Source organism: Leptonychotes weddellii, chromosome 2 (assembly GCF_054177405.1).
Source record: "Leptonychotes weddellii isolate Sample4059 chromosome 2, ASM5417740v2, whole genome shotgun sequence".
In the NCBI taxonomy this organism is placed as follows: domain Eukaryota; kingdom Metazoa; phylum Chordata; class Mammalia; order Carnivora; family Phocidae; genus Leptonychotes; species Leptonychotes weddellii.
The window spans coordinates 29,486,824-29,508,109 of NC_138370.1; the positions used below are offsets into that span (position 1 = coordinate 29,486,824).

The 21,286-nt window shown below is 42.4% G+C and overlaps 2 protein-coding genes across 6 annotated transcripts in view; both read left to right on the forward strand.

Annotated features, from left to right (window-relative positions):
* The window catches only part of TACC1 (transforming acidic coiled-coil containing protein 1), a 117,631-nt gene that overhangs the window by 8,729 nt on the left and 87,616 nt on the right, over nucleotides 1–21,286 (forward strand). For 2 of the 5 annotated variants that reach the window (XM_081809304.1, XM_081809310.1), the window contains exon 1: nucleotides 19,294–19,443. The exons of 1 other annotated variant lie outside the window; for it this stretch is intronic. In XM_081809304.1, coding sequence (XP_081665430.1) covers nucleotides 19,367–19,443 — 77 coding nt within the window. In that variant the 5' untranslated portion in view covers nucleotides 19,294–19,366. Of the gene's footprint in view, nucleotides 1–19,293; nucleotides 19,444–21,286 lie in introns of those variants that run through there. 2 more of the 5 variants (XM_081809326.1, XM_081809314.1) reach the window with 2 other exon arrangements.
* LOC102738448 (large ribosomal subunit protein eL42-like) lies at nucleotides 11,803–14,937 on the forward strand. The gene has a single exon (XM_081809383.1). The coding sequence runs from the start codon at nucleotides 12,402–12,404 to the stop codon at nucleotides 12,720–12,722; it is 321 nt and encodes a 106-aa protein (XP_081665509.1). The 5' UTR covers nucleotides 11,803–12,401; the 3' UTR covers nucleotides 12,723–14,937.

A 21,286-nucleotide genomic window follows, 5' to 3' on the forward strand; every position in this document is an offset into this window, starting at 1 on the left:
GAATTCCTATATGAGTTCTAGCAGTTTTGGGGTGGAGTCTTTTGGGTTTTCCACATAAAGTATCATATCATCTGCAAAGAGTGAGAGTTTGACTTCTTCTTTGCCAATTTGGATGCCTTTTATTTCTTTTTGTTGGAAAAGACTATCTTTGCTCCATTGTCTTGCCTTTGCTCCTTTGACTGAATGTATATGGGTCTATTTGTAGATGGGTCTATTTCTGTGCTCTCTGTTCTGTTCCATTGATTTATTTGTCCATTCTTTCACCAGTACCACACTGTCTTGAGTACTGTAGCTTTATAGTAAGTCTTGAAGTTGGGTAGTGTCAGTCCTACAATTTAGTTCCTGTCCTTCAAAATTGTGTTGGCCATTCTGGGTCTTTTGCCTCTCCATCTAAACTTTAGAATCAATTTCTCAATATCCAAATTATTTCCATGGTGGTTCTGCTTATGAATCTCTGTTCTGGTAAGCAATGACTTTCTGTACTCACCTGTCGGTCTCTCCAATCTTGGGTGGAGTGGTTTGTCTGATGTCATTCCCTCTCCTACAGATCCAAGAAGAGTTGTTGATTTTTCAGTCTGTTCAGCTTTTTACTTGCTGTTAGGACAGAGTAGTAACTTTCAAGCCCTTTATATGCAGTACCAGAAACCTCCAGAAAAAATCTGATGGCATGCATTTATTGATACCTCTATGTTTGACAAAAGCATTGCTCAATCATTGGGAGACACATATTGCTGAAGATGCCTTTCAGCCCCTAGACTCTAATTCCCTTATCTTTGGGCCTGACTGCTGGATATCACTGTGACATTCCCTTGTGTCGTCAGCAGGCAAAACTTTGTGGGAAACAAAATGGTGGCAGATGTGATGGGGACACACAAGTTGTGGAAAGGCTCAGCCTAGGGACATTTAGTATGTGGAAGTCATTTGACTCAAGGAGTTAAAACCTAGAGCACAAAAACTGAAAGAATTTACCTACCTCCATCACCTTCTTTCACAGATGAGGAAAATGAGACCTGGAGAGAATTTCCCTACCCACAGCTGGCGAATGACAGATCCAGGACTAAACTAGAGGTCATAGGACTCAGTCTAAGGACTTCTCCACTATGCCACCCTCTCACCTTCTGCTCACATTTTCTCACCAACTGCCCTCCTTCTGGGCAATCTTTGAGTATTCTTTGTAGGATTTCTACCGAGTCATTTGCTCGAAGTTGGTTGGCAGCAGGAATGAACTAAATATTGAGTCTGTTATGACACAGAATAAGAAAACAATGCTAAGAATTGTGGCTGAGATCAGTGCTATTCAGAGAGGCAGTCCACAACAAGATGAAGAGCTGGTGTCAGACTAGAAACCAACACACAGCTTCCTTCATTGAGAAGGTCTTGCTGTGAAAAACAAACCAGCTGAACTGAACAGTGTCCTTAGTGATGTGGGCGGTTTACAGTCTGCTACAAGCTCCTTATCTCATCACAGACCAGTGTGATGACCACTGGCAGAGGACAGCAGTAAAAGCATGGCTTCACTGCTGCTTAAGCCAACCTATCCCCCAAATAGGTCATGTTGATGGACAAAGACATCAGAGAAGGCAATAGTTCTTTTGTCCAGAATGTATTTCATCGGTAGAGTCCAGATCTGGGGCCATTTTTAAGGGGGATAATGACATTCCAGACATCATCCAACAATGCCTGACTTATAGAGCATAAATTTTGTGCGGATAAAAGAGAAGCTGTTTTAAAAGTGCTTACTTACCACAGCGCACAGTATATGATAAAGCACTACATAAATAAATAAATAAATAAATAAATAATTTTATTACTACCGTATCATCATCCGGTACCAGAGGCCTATGTTAAGTGAGAAACATGTGAAGAATCTAGAGGTTTCCAGCTTGAAGTAAAGAAAACTTGGAGGCATGCAAGTCCATATGTTCAAAGAACTATCATGTCGAAGAAAGCAGACCAATTTTTTCATTTGTTCATTCAACTAATAAATCTCCTTGAGTGTTCTCTGTATTTCCAGACTGTTTTCTAGGTACTTGCGAAGATTGCTGTGGGCAAGAATAATGAGGTTCTGGGCCTCATGTGTGGGGGTGGTTATAAGACGATACATAAAAATAAAAAAAATTTCAGAAGAAATCAAGACAAGATAAGACAATAGGGTTGGGGATTAGGAGATGCCTCTTCAGACTGAGTAGTTGGAAGCACCCTCACTGAGGTGGTGATGTTTGAGTTGAGTCCTGAATGACAATAAAGGCAGCCACATGAAGATCTAGGGTAGGAGGGATTACAGGCAGAGGATCATCAAACATCACTCAAGGTGGTAAAGACTCTTGGCAGGCAGATGTTAGCTAAATATAAGAAAGTTAGTTTTAACGATATAAGGGAGTGTTTTTAAAAACAACCTTTTCAGGGCACCTGGGTGGCTCAGTCATTAAGTGTCTGCCTTCAGCTCAGGTCATGATCCCAGGGTCCTGGGATCGAGCCCCGCATCGGGCTCTCTGCTCGGCAGGAAGCCTGCTTCTCCCTCTCCCACTCCCTATGCTGGTGTTCCCACTCTGTCTGTGTCTCTCTCTGTCAAATAAATAAATAAAATCTTAAAAAAAAAAAAACAACCTTTTCATTTTACAACAGTTTTAGATTTACAGAAAAATTATGAAGATAGTATAGAGTGTTCCAACATAACCCACATACAGAATCCCCTGTAATTAACATTTAATATTTGTGTGGTACATATATCACAATTAATGAACCAATATTGATACATTATTATTAACTGAAGTCCATACTTTATTTAATTTCTTTAGTTTTTACCTAATGTCCTCTTTCTGTTCCAGATCCCACCCTGGGTGCCTTATTGCATTTAGTAGTTATAACTCCTCTGGTTACTTTTAGTTTGACAGTTTCTCAGATTTCCTTGTTTTTGACAACCCGGAAAGTTTTGAGGACCGTTGATCCTGTATTTTGTAAAATGTCTCAATTGGAATTTGTTTTATGTTGTTCTCACGATTATACTGTGGTTATGGGTTCTTAGAAGGAAAACCACAGAAGTAAAGTACTGTTTCCTTGCATCATATCAAGGATACATACTGTCTGGGATGCCTGGGTGGCTCAGTTGGTTAAGCGTCTGCCTTCAGCTCAGGTCATGACCCCAGGGTCCTGGGATCGAGTCCTGCATCAGCTCCTTGCTCAGCGGGAAGCCTGCTTCTCCCTCTGCCTGCCGCTCCCCCTGCTTGTGCGCTCACTCTCTCTCTCTCTGGCAAATAAATAAATAAATAAAATCTTTAAAAAAAAAAAAAGGACACATACTGTCAACATGACTTATCACGACTGGTGTTTACCTTGATCACATGGCTGAAGCAGTGTTTGTCGGATTTCTCCACTGTAAAGTGACTCTTTTTTCCTCTTTCCATACGGTACTCTTTGGAAGGAAGCCACTATGCACCACCCATGCTTAAGGAGTGGAGAGTTAAGCATTCCCTCATTGAGAGTGGAGTATCTACACAAGTTATTTGGAATTTTTCTTCATGGAACATTTGTCTCTTCATTTATTTATTTGTTAAATCATTTACTTATATTGTAGAAACTTATGTGTAATTATTTCATACTTCAGGTTATAATCCAACACTAATTTGTTATTTCATTTCTCAACTTGTTCCAACTTTGGCCATCGGGAACTCTTTCAGTTGGCTTCTGTGTCCCTATGTTATACCTCTATCAGTGTGGGTTTTGGTGTTGTGTTTGTTTCTTTCTTGAGCACTTTTTTACTTTCTGGCACTGTATGAAGCTCCAGGATCACCTTGTATATTTCTTGCCCCAGTCCTAGAATCACCCATTTCTCCAAGTAGTCCTGGTTCCTTTTATTGGAGAAAGGAATTGAAAACCAAGCTCTGGGTGCTATACATGCTTATTGCTACTGAGGGGCTGTTGATTTTATGCCCTGTCAGCTGATAGAGCAAGATATATGTGTGTATACTAACCTGGGTATATACACATATTTATAAATATTTCTATATGTAACCATCTGAATCTTTATGGAACAAAACATGGATTCATATTGATGTCTCCAACTCTGATTTATTACCACATGGCTCCTTCTAGACCTCCCTTTGCTTACCTGTAACTTCTCACTTCAGCCAAGAAAGCTGGCTCCCACCATCTGCCATCCATTTACTTCATCGTTCAATTGCAATATACATGTATAGTGTTATTAGAATTGTGAACGTGTGCTCCTGTGGGAAACAACTTTATCAGCCAGAATACAGTGCTCATGTGTAGTTTAATGGCCATTAGTCTTACAGACTCCACCTGTTCCCAGAGTTACTTAGGTCAGCACCTTTCCCCCCAACCCCTTCAAGTACAGGTGTTTCGTATATTTGTAATACAGTTAGATTGTTTTGTTAGTCTGCATTCCATCCTGGAATCCCCTCACCTCCTAAGTGATTCTTCTTTAATGCATATACATTAAGGTTCACTTTTTGTGCTGTAAAATTCTATGGGTTTGACAAACGTGTAGTGTCATGTTTCCACTGTTACAGTATCGTAAAGAATAGTTTATGCCCAGGCTGGCTCAGTCAGTAGAGCATGCAACTCTTAGTTTCAGGGTCATGAGTTTAAGCCCCACGTTGTGGGTAGAGTTTACTTAATTAAAAAAAAAAAATATATATATATATATATAAAAGGAATAGCTCATGCTCTAAAAAAAATCCCCTGTGCTTCATGTATTAAGGCTTACTGAGGTGTAACACTTGGACAGGAGAGAAAGCAAGATTGGGCAGGAGAGCCTTCAGACTGTAGTTCTGACTAAGTCTCTGCCAGGCCAATGAAGAGCTCCAAAGCAAACATTATCCACTAAGAGGAGTGCCCTGTTGGGCAGAAATGGTCAGGTCTTTATGCCACCACTTTGCTCAGCCTTTGGCTGGGGACTCCCAGAGAAGATTGAAAAGCTGAGGCGGACCCTGAAGGCACTAACAGCTGGAGGTTATCAGTTAACCACATTCCTTGAAGCTGGGTTGCTAAGTCCTTTCTTGGAAAGGGATCTGAGTGCTGCAATTCTTCGCCTGCCAAAAATATCTCTGAATATTGCAAGCAGAGGTTGGCTGACCATTGGTCACAATTCTCAATCAGAGGAATTCTGAATCAGTTGGGATTTGGAATCAGATGATCCCGTTGGCCGCTTTTAGCTCTTCGGCCCTATGACTGTCCTCAGTATGCTTTGACCAGGCAATCCAGGTATTATGTTTCTCACATTCATTCCACTTTGCTCAAGCCTCTGTTTCCCTTCTTGCAATGACCATCTCATGCCCTGTTCAGTCCTTGTGGTAGGATCAGTCCCTTCCTCCCAGGGACTATTCATGGAGGGGCAGAGGACCCAAATGATGGAGTCTATAGCTTCCACTTATGCCGCCCACACCTTTTGGATCCCAGATGCTCAAAAAAATGGTTATAGTATCAATAGCCATGTGGATCACGGAGTTGAATACAGATAAAAAATAACTTGTGAGCCCAGGAAGAAAGTTGAAAAATTCAAAACTAAGGCTACCCAAAGCAAATCCTGGTCTGATACCACCCCTCCCTGGAGCACGGAAAAAGGTCGACAGGAGCACTCCCTGCTGATCAGTGCACATACTACATCTGGTAAGGTGTCATATTTTTATTTTCTTCCATCCTAACTCCCATGGGTAGCCCTGGATTTTCACCTGCAGGTTCAGAATCATTGCAGTGCAATTCTGGTCTTTCTCTGTTGGAATGTGGAAGACTTTGAGACTGCCTGAGGAAAGGGTGGCTCTGAGGTTTGGTTCCACCTGCTCTTAATCTTTGTATTTATCTTGCTTATGGTGAAAAGCCTGTTTTATTCTTGTAACTTGGCAGCTCTGGCTGGCTCACAAATGTCCTAAGGTAAATAATTAAGGTCCCGACATGCCCTCTAAGGACAGTCTTATCTTCTAAGCCAAAAAACATTTTATATTTACTTTGTCTGTCTTTAGAGATTTCCTTTGAATGTTTGCTTCTGCTTTGCAACATTCTTAGGCTCCACACAGCCTGCTGATTTGCCCAGCCAGAAAACAATAGTGTTTTGTTTTGTTTTTATATTTATGCTGCTATTTTGATTCAATGAACCATCATACTGATTTTTTAATTCCAAATTTAATGCTCGCAAGTTTGAGCACTTCCTTGAACCCAGCCCTCAGGACTCTTGCCAACTTTCTGTTTTTTCTACCTGCTTTTTCATTTCTTGGTGCAATGACTAACGTTGGAGCCTGCTGGGTCAGAGAGTAGAAATACAATATACTCTCCCTATTCTCCAACCCTCAGCACCAGGCAGTGGGTTGGAATCCATGTTTAAGCACCAAAGGTTGGGGCGCCTGGCTGGTTCTGTCGGTAGAGCATGCAACTCTTGACCTCAGGGTTGTGAGCTTGAGCCCCATGTTAGATGTAGAGATTACTTAAAAATAAATACCCAAAGGTTGCTCCAGGTCTCCACCCCTGAGTTAGATGAGACCCAAAAAAGTACCAAGAGTTAATGTTCCAAGAAGACACTTGAGGTTACTGAGGATGTTTGAATTATAGGCAGGTTCTGTCTCTGAAGACAAGGCTAGGGCACAAAAAATATCCTGCTTTAAAAACAAAATCAATAGAAATCAATCAATCAATCAATCAGCAGAAAGCACACAAAAGATATAGTCCCGGAACCATTATGTAGGAATAGAAATGACAAGTAAATGAAATAAAAAACCAAAGAAGTTTTGTTGTTGTTGTTTTAAATGCTTTCATTGCTCTCCTGGAGAATACAGACTGAAATTGTGGACTTGGCAGCCGTTCCCACAGTAGGAGGGCAGAATCACAGGTCTGAAGCACAAACTTTCTTCTGGAAACTGCCCACTTATTATGGATGACGGTTGTATCACCTTAAATGAGGGGAACAAAGACTGTGTGTGTGGGTGTGTGTGTGCGCGCCAGAAGTCAGCTTCACTAGCACAAAGTGTAAGACAACAGTCATACACAGAGTGGTGGAACCGTAGAGGAATTTCTGAGAATTAGCCTTAGGCAGAAGGCGTTTGGCTGGAAACTTGCACTGAAAACCTACCTTGTAAATAAGCATGTGACTTTCACCTGACTTAATTTTTTTCAGTCCTAAGGGCTCCAGTCAGAGCAAAGGTCCTGGTCTGGGTTGCTGGCATGTTCACTCTTCAGGGTAAACTGAGAATAAATTCAAAGACAAATCACCAAAGGTAATTTCTTTCTTTGACACTGAGTATAACTGGGATGGTTTTTAAAGTAAAATGTTCGTATTTTCTAATCAAAGTAATAGATATGTAATCTTTGTATTTGGATTAAGTGTGAATGAAGGAAGTAAGAAGGGAGGAAAGAACAGAGGGCTGGGCGGGGTGGGGAAATCTGAGTCCTGGTTGCAGCTTTGGCACTCTGTAACCCTGGGCAAGTCTCAAGTGTGTCAGGGCCTCGGTTCACTCATATTAATAAAAGAAGCTGGAACTAGATGACCTCTTAGGTCCTTTCCAGCTCTTTTCTAGAAATCAGTCTCTTAGTTTTGACTTTTTGTTGAATTTAGGCAGCGCCATGACAATAATGTGAGGCGGAATTAGGGTCAACAGGGTCATTGTGAGGCTGACGGCTGGTCTCAGGCAACTCTCAAGTTCTGCAACACTTTTGCCAAGATGAATTCAGAGTAAGATAGACATCAAGGTAGGTGTCTGGGTGTATCTGCTGAATGAATGAGTGAATGAATGAATGAATGAATGCATAAATGAACGAATCACTCAGGGCAGGACTGAGGGAGAAGAGAATGGAAACATTCAATTGGAGAAAGTTTATTTGGAATAGAGCATAGATTTGCATGGGTGGAATGATGGCTGGGGGTAGATTTTATGGACACATTCAGCAGGAACTATACTTCAGCCCTGGGATGTATTAGGGTTAGGGTTTTTTTTTTTTTTTTAAGATTTTATTTATTTATTTGAGAGAGTGAAAGAGATCAGGGGAGGAGCGAGGGAGGAGTACAAGCAGAAACCGCGCTGAGCGCGGAGCCCTTCTCGGAGCTCGATCTCACAACCCAGAGATCATGACTTGAGATGACACCAAGAATTGGACGCTTAAGCGACTGAGCCACCCAGGCGCCCCTAATTTATACACACTCTTTATCTAAAGAGTAGGTGGGATGATTGCTGGCAGGGTCACTCAGTAATACCATTCTTCTAGTACAGATGGTTCTACTACAAGATAATAGGACGTTTTTTCTCCGTAATTTAATGACCATAATATAATCAGGATTTGCTTTGGCTGAGTTTTTCAGAAATCCAAAATAATAGTGGTTAAGCAATATGTAAGTTTATTTTTTCTTTCACATAAAAGGTCTGTAGGGCAGACTTAGGGGCTCCATGGTGTCATGGATCCAGGCTCCTTCAACCTCAAGAAGTATGGCCGCATGAACTGAGCTATCCCATCTACATTCCAGCCGGCAGGGGAAAGAAAGAGCCAAAAAGGGCTCACCACCTATCTTAGTCTTTTTGGGCTGCTATAACAAAATACCACAGAATGTGTAGCTTATACATGTATTTCTCACAGTTTTGGAGGCTGAAAGTCCAAGATCAGTGTGCCAGCAAGGTGAGGGCTCTCTTCCAGGTTCATAGCCAGTGCTTTCTAGCTATTGTCCTCAAATGGGGGAAGGGGCAAGGAATCTCTCTGGAGCCTCTTTTATAAGGGCACCAATCTCATTCATGAGGGCTCCACCCTCATGATTTAAGCCCTCCCCAAATGTTCCATCTCCTAATACCATCACTCTTGGGGATTATTCAACACATGAATTTGAGGGAGACACAAACATTCAGCCCATAGTACCTCCCATTAATGATACTTCATATAAGTTGAACTTGGCACTTTTATTTTTATCCCATTGACCAAAACTTAGTTACATGGCCAGTCTGGGAAATGTAGCTATTATCCATAATAGCTAAAAGTCAGGATTTTTTTTGTTTGTTTTACTAAGAGAGAAGAGAAAAACAGATATTATGGAATATTAGTCTCTGTCACCTTAAGATATTACAGACTTAGTGCAATTATGCTTCCATTGCTCAATGCCCTTAAAATTGTCTTCAGGGCACATACCAAATTATTCTCAGTATTCTAGATGAGTCTTTATCCTGTGGAGGTGGATTTGATTTTTGAAACTGGGGTCACTCAGGACAACTGTGATGAGAAAGGTGGGTGATAAAGCTGAGCATTACCATCTCATAAAAATAATATACAGGCTTCTACCTCTGGATATTATGGACCATTCTGGGTATTTTGACCATTCTTGCAGAAAATAACTCTAAAACCTGGACATCATATATAAAGTGACTACCGTGTTCTGAAGGTACCGAAGAGGAAATGGAAGTAGATTCTGGTGTGGTATGAGCTTGAGTAATTTTGGTTGCTCTACCTTAAAGTTTATTATTCTTTCATTTAACACATCCATTTGGTAGTTAAGTCAATCTGTTGAATTTTTTTCAGAAATTGCACTTTTCATCTCTAGATGAAGAAGTACATTATTAACTTTAAATGGGCTATGGAAAGTTAAGGATGTATTTTATAATTTATAGGTCAACCGCTGAAATAAAAATGTAAACACTGTAGCTAAAAAGCCATCAATAAAACAAAAATGGAATAATTTATAAAATATTAAAGTAATATTTTTTAAAAGGCAGGAAATGGGAAATGGAGAAGTAAATGTCAGGAGAGAAAAGTAGAAAACAAAAATATAAAATGATAGAACCACGGCGCCTGGGTGGCTCAGTGAGTTAAGCACCTGCCTTTGGCTCAAGTCACGATCCCAGGGTCCTGGGGTCAAGCCCCGAGTTGGGCTCCCTGCTCAGCCAAGAGTCTGCTTCTCCCTCTGCCTGCCACTCTCCTGCTTGTACACTCTCTCTCTTTCTCTCTCTCTGTCAAATAAATAAAATCTTTAAAATAAAATGATAGAACCGAACCCAACCATATCAGTAATTACATTAAATGTTTATAACCTAAACACTCCAATCAAAAGACTAAAATTGATGATTATTTTTAAATGGATTAAAAAGCCAAATGTAACACCTCAGTGAAAAAGATATATATAGGGGTACCTAGGTGGCTCAGTCGATTGAGCATCTGCCCTCGGCTCAGGTCATGATCCCAGGGTCCTGGGATCGAGCCCCACATTGGGCTCCCTGCTCAGTGGGGAGTCTGCTTCTCCCTCTCCCTCTCTCTCTGTGTCAAATAAATAAATAAAATCATGTATATATATATGGCAAATAAACATATGAAAGATGTGCCACATCATGTGTCATCAGGAGTCTACAAATTAAAACAAAGGGATACGACTGCACACCTATTACAATGGCAAAGATTCAGAACACTAGTGACACTAAATACTGGTGAGGATGTGGATAACAGGAACTCTCATCCATTGCTGGTAGGAGTGCAAAATGGTACAGCCCCTTTGGAAGATAGTTTGGTGGTTTCTTACAAATAAACCATATGATCCAGCAATTACATTCCTTGGTATTTGCCCAAATTAGTTAAAAACTTTTGTACAAACAAAAATCTTCACATGATGTTTAAAGCAGCTTTATTCATAATTGCCAAAAATTCCCAAAATAACCAAGATGTCCTTTAGTAGGGGAATGGATAAACTGTGGTACATCCAGACAAGGAATATTATTCAGGGCTGAAAAGAATTGAGTTATCAAGCCACCAAAAAGACATGGAAGAAACTTAAATGCATATTACTAAATGAGACAAGCCAGTCTGAAAGGCTACATACTGTTTGATTCTATTATGACATTCTGGAGAAGGCAAAACTACAAAAACAGTAAAAAGATCTGATTGCCAGGGAATGGGGTGGGGGAGGATGAATAGGCAGAACACAGCAGGTTTTTAGAGGATTGACACTATTCTGTATGATACTACAGTGGTGGATACATGTTATTATATGTTTGTTAAAACTCATAGAATGTACAATCCCAAGTGTGAATCCTAATGTAAACTATGGGCTTCGGGTGGCGATGATGTCAGTGTTGGTTGTAACATATGTACCACTCTGGTGTGCGGTGTTGACACTGGGGACGGTGTGTGCGTTTGGGGGCAGGGGTACATGGGAACTCTCTATACTTTCTGCTCAGTATAACTGTGGACTGAAAACTGCTCTAAAAATTAATGTCTACTTAAAAAAACACATAGACATACTTTAAATATAAAGACAGAGATAGATCAAAAATAGATGGATAAAAAATGATATATCATGTAAAGAGTAAGCACAAGAAGGCTGGAGTGGCTATATTAGTAACAAACAAAATAGATTTCTAAACAAAATGTGTTACCAAAGATAAAGAAGGGCACTTCAGAATAATGAAAATTTTAGTTAGTCAAGGTGGCATGAAAATCGCAAATTTGCCAGCGCTCAATAACAGCTTCAAAATATATGAAGCAAAAATTGACAGAATTAAAGGAAGAAATATGTAATCAAAACTGGAGATTATAATGTCTCCCAAAAATTGATAGAGTAAACAAACAAAAATCAGCAAAGATAGAAAATGTTAACAATATTATCAACCACCTTGACCTAATTGATATTTATAGAACACTTCACCCAAGAACAGTAAAATGCACATTCTTTTCAAGTGTATATAATATGTTTACCAGGATAGACCATATTTTTTTTTTTAAGATTTTATTTATTTATTTGACAGAGAGAGAGAGTGAGAGAGAGCACACACAAGCAGGGAGAGGGCCAAAGGGAGAGGGAGAAGCAGGCTCCCTGCTGAGCAGGGAGCCCGATGCAGGGCTCGATCCCAGGATCCTGGGATCATGACCTGAGCCGAAGGCAGACGCCCAACCAACTGAGCCACCCAGGCGCCTTTAGACCATATTCTAGACCATAAATAAGTCTCAGTAAATTTTAAATTTGTTCTCTGACCATAATTAAATTAAATTAGAAACTAAGAACAGTGAGATAACTAGGAAAATGATAAATATTTGGAAACTAAACACTTTAAATATTCAATAGGTTGAAGAAGAAATTACAAGAGATTAGCAAATATTTTGTACTGAATGATAATAAAAATATAACGTATCAAAATTTGTGGGCTATGCTAGAGGGAAATAAGTTATAGCTTTGAATGCCTATAAGATAAAAGAAGAAAGCTCTCAAATCAATTTTCCACTTTTCCACCTAAGTTTCCACCTTTAAAAACTAGAAAAAGAAGCAAATTAAACCCAAAGCAATCAGAAGGAAGGAAATAATAAAGATAAGACAGAAATCAATGAAATAGAGAACAGGAAAAAAAAGGAAAATTAATAAAACCAAAAGCTGGTCATTTGAAAAAACTAATAAAATTGATAAATCTCCTTTCCGTGCCGATAGCGCTCCCGCAAACATGGTGAACGTTCCTAAAACCCGCCGGGCTTTCTGCAAGAAGTGTGGCAAGCACCAGCCCCACAAAGTGACACAGTACAAGAAGGGCAAAGATTCTCTTTATGCCCAAGGAAAGCGGCGTTATGACAGGAAGCAGAGTGGCTATGGTGGGCAGACTAAGCCGATTTTCTGGAAAAAGGCTAAAACTACAAAGAAGATTGTGCTGAGGCTTGAATGTGTTGAGCCCAATTGCAGATCTAAGAGAATGCTGGCTACTAAGAGATGCAAGCATTTTGAACTGGGAGGAGATAAGAAGAGAAAGGGCCAAGTGATCCAGTTCTAAGCTTCATATTTTTTTAATATTATGAAGACAATAAAATCTTGAGGTTATGTTCACTTCAAAAAAAAAAAATTGATAAATCTCAATCCCACCTGACCAAGAAAAAAAATAAGAAATTGCCATATCAGTAATGAAAGAGAGCACTCCATTACAGATCCTTCAGACATTAAAAGGAGAACACTCCATTATTATTTTTAAAATTTTTAAAAGACTTATTTAATATTTATTTGCGAGAGAGAGTGGGGGAGGGGTAAAGGGAGAGAATCTTCATGCAGACTTCCTGCTGAGCACAGAGTCTGACTCTGGGCTCAATCTCACTACCCATGAGATCATGACCTGAGCTGAAACCAAGAATCAGATGCCCAACCAACTGAGGTGCCACCCAGGCACCCCAAATACTCCATTATTATTAGTATGAGCATCTTTATGCCATTAAATGTGAACATTTAGGTGCAATGGACACATTCTGGGAAAGACATAAATTACAAAGCTGACTCAAGAAGAAACAGAATGCTTGAACAGCCTTCTGACAAAGAAATGAAATTTGGAATTTAAAAACATTCTGACAAAGAAAACTTCTGGCTCAGATGGCTTCACTGGTGAATTCTATCAAACATTTAAAGAAGAAATAATACCAATCCTACAAAAACTCTTCCAGAAAATAAAGGAGGAAGAAACACTTTCCAACTCATTTTATGATGTCAGTATTATCCTGATTCCAAAACCAGTTGAAAACATCTAAAGAAAAAAAACTACAGATTAATAGCCCTCATGAATATAAATGTAAAAGTCCTCAACAATATATTATCAAATCAAATCTAGCAGCATATAAAAAGATTATATGCTACAATCAAGGGGCAATGCAAGTTTGGCTTGACATCTAAAAATCAATCAGTGTAATTCAACAAATTAATAGAATATAGGAGGAAAATAATAGGAACATTTTAGTAAGTACAGAAATAGCATTTTTGAAATTCAATACCTTTTTATCATTAAAAAAAAACTCAGCAAATTATGAATAAAAGCAAACTTCCCAACATGGTTAAGGCATTCTACAAGAGATGACAGCTAATGTCATGCTACAATGTGAAGGATTCAGTGCTTGCCACCTAAGATCAGGGAAAAGGCTAAGATGTTAGCTCTAACCACTTTTCTTTAATATTGTATGGAAGTACCGAGCCAGTGCTAGGCCCTGGTATACAGAGTATACAGAGTATAAAGGAAGAAGTAAAACTGTCTTTATTTGCAAGTGACATACAGAAAACCCTAAGGAATCCACACACAAAAAACTATTAGAAGTAATAATGAACTTAGCAAGGTTGCAGGATAAAATATACAATAATCAATTTTATTTCTCCATTTAAAATAGCATAAAGGGGCACCTGGGTGGCTCAGTCAGTTAAGCATCTGCCTTTGGCTCCGGTCATGATCCCAGGGTCCTAGGATCAAGCCCCGCATGGGGCTCCCTGCTGAGTGGGGAGTCTGCTTCTCCTTCTCCCTTTGCCCCTCCTCACCGCTCGTGCTCTCTCTCTCAAATGGATAAATAGAATCTGTAAAAAATATTTAAACATAGCATAAACATTTAGGAATAAATTTAGCAAAAGATGTGCAAGACCTATAGGCTGAAAATGACAAAACATTATGGGAAATTCAAGATCTCCATAAATAGAGCTATGCCATGTTCATGGATCAGAAGTCTCAATGTTGTTAAACTAGCAGTCCTCCTCAAATTAGTCAATAGATTCAGTAAGTCAATAGATTCAATAAATTCAGACAAGGTTTTTTTTTAAAGAAATTTACAAATTGGGGTGCCTGGGTGGCTCAGTCATTAAACAACTGCCTTCGGCTCAGGTCATGATCCCAGGGTCCTGGAATCGATCCCCGCATTGGGTTCCCTGCTCTGCAGGAAGCCTGCTTCTCCTCTCCCACTCTCCCTGCTTGTGTTCCCTCTCTCACTGTGTCTCTCTCTGTCAAAAAATAAATAAAAAATCTTAAAAAAAAAAAAAAGAAATTTACAAATTTATTTTAAACCTTATATGAGAAGACAAAGAACCGAGAATAGCTAAAACTATTTAGAAAAAGAACAATATTGGAGCACTTATGCTACCTAATTTCAAGAAAAATATGTGGCTCTTGCAGTAACAATATGTGGCCTTTACTAACAATGTGTAGTAAACCTAATTTTATCCTTTTGGCTTATGAATTAGCATTTCAATAACTTCCCAAAAGGAAAGGTGGTGCAGCTCTGAGATAATAAGCATGTAATTTCCCAGGATGGCTACTATGAAGGGTAATACTCATTTGGCACGATTGCTGGGGGGAAAAAAATCCATGTTGAACATAAGCTTTGTGATCAAAACAGAACTGGGTTTAAATACTGGATATACCACTTACCTCTCTAAACCTCAGTTTCTTCCTCTTAAAATAGTGCACAGTGTAAAAATTAAGGAAATACAGCACAGAGACCAAACTCTGTGTTATAACTCTGGAGCTAACCTGCCTGGATTCTATTCCTAGCTCTGCTATTTTGTAGCTGTGTGGCCTTGGGCATGTTGAACCTTTCCATGCTTCACTTTACTCATTTGTAAATTGAGGATATTAAAGTGCCTATAAACACTGTAATGGACATTAAATGAATTAATAAATCTAAAGCACTTAGAACAATCTGGCATATAAAAAGTACTCAAAAAACTGTTAGCTACTGTTGTTATCATTTCCTTGTGTTATAAGGACGAAATGTGGTTACTTTCATCAACCACCAAGCAAAGCCCCCAGTATCTACTAAATGCTAGCTCTCATCCTTCTAGGGAGCCTAAGGAGCATTCTAGGGGTAGGGTTTGACACTGATGAGTGTATTTTGCAATATAGGGGGCAATCATCAATTTCCATTCCTTAAATTTTCTTTCTTTACTATTTGTTCAATGTTTAAAAAATGCCTACTGACAGAATTATAATGCAAAATGGAAACCTTAACACTGGATATCAAATACTACCCCTCCAAGATTCCATCACAGGCCATATATCTCCTTTGATCCCTGCTGGCCATCATGTTCAGCAGCCCGCTGCCCAGGGACAGCAAAATGCCGGCTGCCTCCCTCCTCTCTTTCCTTTCTTCTCCTTCTTTGGTCGCTTTAGGCAGAAACTACAGGACACCCTAAAACAGTCAGAAGGTTCTATTCTCCCTTTATTCCGTATCAAATGCAATCACAAGTGGTGTCCAGCTGTCATCCTCCTGCCTTCCTCTTGAAGGACAACTCCTCAGCTGCGTGAAGAGTTCTGAGCCCCAGAACTGGCCTTACTTGGGTAAGACAATGGGTCAGATGACAGCAGTGTCATCCACAACTTACAGCTGGCCTTTGAGCGCACAACTGCAGAACCACACTGAGGGAGAGGAGGTGGTTCCATTTCTTTAATAATTTTCCTCAGAGAAGGACTTGTGATTGCATGGTAACAATCCTGTATCTTCATTAGCAATGTTGAGCTTTTAAATGCTGCGTTATAGTTGAAATATAAAAAGCCAGAAGGATTTTAAACCAAGAGACATTAAGCAGAGGATTTGTAGATATCCCAGAGCCTATTCCTTTGTTGGAGATCTGCAGCCAGTCTCTGAGATGGGGAAACAGAACTTGGCTCTGCTTCCATGTGAAGGGCCAATCATTATACATTGGGGGGAAGAGGGTTATTTGGGTCTTTCAGGTCTATCCTGGGCATTTTCCCTGAAAAGCCCTCATAAGTTTACTTCCCAAAGATAAGACTTCTCCTTCACTGTCTTCACTCCTCTGGGTCTGGAGCCCCAGCTGCCCATGTCTCTGTACCGGCCAAGGCAGGCAAACCAGTAAACACAGGTATCTATGCAGAGATGCTCTTTGGCCCCCTATAGCCAAACTTCCTCATTATTTTGCAGACTTTTTTTCTCCTCATTGTCTTGGTTTCTCTGCATCACAATGGGGTGTGGGCTTCACTTTTTTCCTTCTTTTCAACAATTTTAGTGATATTACCCTGTGCCTTTCTCCACTAATAATAATAAAACTTTCCCCGACAACCCATCTTGTCTACCCAGTAGGAAGAAAACTTTCCCCTTCTTCCCCTCCTCTCCTGTTGCTTCCCCTCCCATTTTTCCCTTGGAATGATCTGCTGGGAATAAAGACCTTTCTCACTAGGAGAGGCTGAGTGTTCCTCTGAAAGAGAGCATGGCTCTGACAGGGTTATGTCTGCATTATCAATGGCACTTCAATCACATTACCAAAGTATTCCAGACAGAATGTGTGAAGAATGTGAGCATTTTTTTAAAATCATCTGCCAAGAGTCAACTTTTCTTCAGCTTTTTGAAATCCTTCCCACACAATCTCAGTTCCCAGCCTCACTACACTTTTACTAATTAATGTTTATTTTCCCATCCCCAAATACTCTGCCTGTATATGCCTACAATGGGGCAGCATCCTGAACTCTAGGAACTCTCTGGCTAGGGGAGAGTAAAGATAATGTATAAACAGGAAGTCAAAATTCCACATAAAAAAGGATCCGTTGTAAATAGAAGTTTCCATTGTGAGTTTTCCCACCCTTTCTGGAAACATTAAAATGTAGGCACATACGTCTTTATTGCCTAAAGCTTCCAGTCAAGAACGAAGTTAAGGTTGAGCGCCATTCTGTGTGCTTTGCCATAGGCTCATTCATTCATTCATTCATTCAGCAAATACTTATTGTATGTAAGGTAGGATACAGGCACTGTGCCAGGCACTAAGCTTGCATAGAGATAAGAAAGTATTCTTGTCATTATAGAACTCATATTCTAGTGGAAAGATAGACAAGTAAAGAAATAATTACAAAATAAGATTGGTAAGTGCCATGTTAGAGGAATTAACATATGTTGTAGGAACTTTAGGGAGGAAAACGATAACATGCATTTATCGACAATGATTAGTATCTACTACGCACCAGGCAGTATTGGGGGAGCAGGGAAAACAAAACAATTCCCTGTCTTTGCAGAGTTTACATTCTAATGAAAGAGACAGGCTATAACAAAAAATATGTACTATCGGGATACAGGATAGTGTTCCAGAAGGGAGGTCTGAGTTGGTCTGGAAGGATAAATAGGTATTAGCAGAAAAGGGCATTCCAATCTTTGTTTAAAACCAAACCAAAACAAACAGTGGGATGGAGGAGAGATGGCTGGAGAGGAGGGATGCAGGAGATGGGAATGGGTGAGAAAGGGCATGAATATTCTGCAAAGGGATTTATTAGGCGTAGCATTAGGTGGATCACAGGTGCAATGGGAGGGATAGGGTACATTTTTCCCTAAGACAGAGTTTGGAAGAGAATTCATTCCAAACTGAATGTCAGAACCAGAAGGGTCATTAGAGGTAAAAATGAACATACTCCCTCGTTTTACAGATGAAGAAAACAAGACTCGCCGAGGGTGAAGTAATTAGTCCCAAGTCACCCAGCTAGTCGGGGGCAGAACCGGGATAAATCCATTTTTCTCCACAGCTCAGCCCTGGCCTCACTCTCAGGAGAAGCTGCGGTGGCGAGGCCGCCTGGAAAGGCAGCCGCGGTCTCGGGATCCCGAGACACACACACACACACCGACACACACACCCCGACACACACATCCTGACACAACATCCCGACACACACACCCCGACACACACACACACCCCGACACACACACCCCGACACACACACATCCTGACACACACACACAACCCGACACACACACACCGATACACATATTCCGACACACACACACCGACACACACATCCCGACACACACACCGACACACACATCCCGGCACACACACACACACACCAACACACACACACATCCCGACACACACACACACATCCCGACACACACACACGGACACATCCCGACACACACACACACCGACACACACATCCCGACACACACACACACACCGACACACACACGCCGACACACACACATGCCGACACACACACACATGCCGACACACACACACGCCGACACACACACACACGCACCGACACACACACATCCCGACACACACACACACCGACACACACACATCCCCCCCCCCACACACCGACACACACACACGACACACACACATTCCCCCCCCCCCCCACACACACACCCGCCCCCTACCGGTGCTTCCCTGCAGAGCCGCTCCCCTTCTAGCCTGGAGCAGGGACTCCCCAGGCGCTGCCGACCGCCCCGGGCCGTGCGGGCAGACGGCGACGGCTCCCCGTCCGCGGGGCCCCCGGGGTGCGCCCAGGCCTCCCGCCCACTCCACCTGTTTTCGTTCGCCGCCAAGGGACTTCGCGGCTGGGAGTGCGCTGCCCGCGGTCCGGGCCCCCCGGCAGTATCGCGGGGCCCCGGTGGGAGCCGCGCGCTCAGCATCTCCCGGGGCGGGAGTCCCCCCGGCCGCGGCGCAGGCCGAGCCCTGCAATTGGCGGCGAAGTTGGCGGCGTCTCGAGCAACGCCCTTTAGCCGGCTTTCCCGGCGGCCGGGACCCTGAGGCAGGGCTCCCCACCACCCGCCCGCCCCGCCGCCCAGCCGCCCCTCCCTTCCTCCCCCGCCCCGCCGCCTCCTCCCCGCCCAGGGTCCGGGTCGAGCCGGCGCGCCGCAGAGCACGGGCGGGCGCAGCCGGAGCGCCGAGCTCCGAGCCATGGGAGGCTCGCACTCTCAGAGCCCGCGGGGCCGGGAACCGGCCGGGGACAGGCCCCCGACAGCCCGAGAGAGCGCGTGAGTCCCGAGCCCTCCCCGGGGCCGCCGTTCGGGGTTTAGCGTGCCAGCCCGGCTGCGAGCGCACGGCGCCTGTCCCGCAGGGGCTGGGAAGCCGGGGCTCCCGCCCGCACCCGCGGGGGCCGGGGGCTCCGGGGTGGGCCTGGTGGGACGTCCCACTCCGAGCCTGGCCCTGCGGGGCTCTGGGGCGCCCGGCCACGACCCCACCGCGACAGAGTCGCGCCCAGGCGGGGCCGCTGCCCTGCGCCCGTTCCCGCTGCGCGGGTGGGAGAAGGGGACCCCGAGTTTTCCGGAACTCGTCCAAGCAGGAAAACACACGTGTCCTAAAGGGCTCTGAAGTATTCGCGAGACAGCTATTTGCAGGGAGGTGTAGATATTAGAAAGGAGCTCGAGTCTCCGGTATTTGGCCCGTGTTGGCTTTCGGAGTGCAGGAATTTGGATGCAGTGCTTGCTGCTCATAAGAACTCCCTCTCTTGTTTGCTCCGAGGGTTTCATGATGATCTCAGAAAAAGGGCTGTATTGTAGCAGCAGCAATTAGGCTTTTGTTCTGGGACGACAACAGTTGGGGACACCAAGTAACTGAAATGCAAGCTGCGAAGGAACATTTTTAGAGAACGTGATTTAGAGCAAGTTAGCCGCACGGTTTGAGAAGTGGCCATGCTTCTCGCCAGAGAGGATGCGTTGGTAACTACTTGAGAACCCAAACAATCGTTAAGCTTTTAATTTAAAATAATTTTAGAGCGTGTGTGTATCTTGGAGGTGAGGTCATGTTGAGGATCCATACTGTATTTTAATTCAGCCAATGACAAAGTTATTTCATTTGAGAGAGATACACTTAGGCTTCACATATAGCAGCCTGGGCCCTGGGAGGGCTTTTTGGTCGTCTTTTTGAGGCAAAGTAGCTTTCTGAATTTCCAAATGATAGGCATGTTAGTAATGCCTCCTGATGTTTATGATCACTAAACTTAGTTCAGGAAGCTTATTGATCATATGGAAGGCTGAGAATTATCCAGCATGTAAAATGTGCAAAACACTTAAATACTCTTATTTAATCACCAAGAATATCGAGGTAGTTTCTATCATTGCCCTCATTTTACTGATGAGAAAACTGAAGGACAGAGAGATTAAGTGACTTGTCCAAGGTCACACAGCTAGAACGTGGTGGACTCAGGTTGTCTGACTCCAGAGCTCTTGCAGCAGCTACCTCCCACAGGAGAGTTGGGGGCTATCTTAGGAAGCCAACTTCTGTCTCGGCTGGCAGAATACATCTCACTTTTTAAAATTCTTCCTGAATAAAGGTGGAATCTGAATTAGCAATGCTTAGTACCTACTAAGAGGAAATTGCCAAAGTCAATTTAACCTTTTAAAAAGCAAACACAAGCAGCAGTGTAACATTGAGATGAAGTTAAGAGTTTTGGAAGCACAGGGCGCCTGGGTGGCTCAGATGGTTAAGTGTCTGCCTTCGGCTCAGGTCATGATCCCAGGGTCCCGGGATCGAGTCCTGGGATCGAGTCCCGGGATCGAGTCCCGCATCGGGCTCCCTGCTCTGCAGGGAGCCTGCTTCTCCCTCTGCCTCTCTCTCTCTCTCTCTCTCTCCCTGTCTGTCATGAATAAATAAATAAAATCTTAAAAAAAAAAAAAAGTTTTGGAAGCACAGAGCCCTGGGTTTAATTCTAGGCTCTGCTCCTTAACAGCTGGAGATCTTTTATCTGTTCCTTAACCTCTCTGTGTCTGTTTCCTTATTTGTAAAATGGGAGTGAAAACAATGCCCACTTCACAGGCTGTTCTGAAGATGACATAAGATGGGGTATATATGAAAGACAAGTTACAGTTTTATCTCTGA

What these genes read in the sequence shown, in the direction of transcription:
- LOC102738448 (XM_081809383.1), top strand. Translation starts at nt 12,402, where the DNA reads ATGGTGAACGTTCCTAAAACCCGCCGGGCTTTCTGCAAGAAGTGTGGC.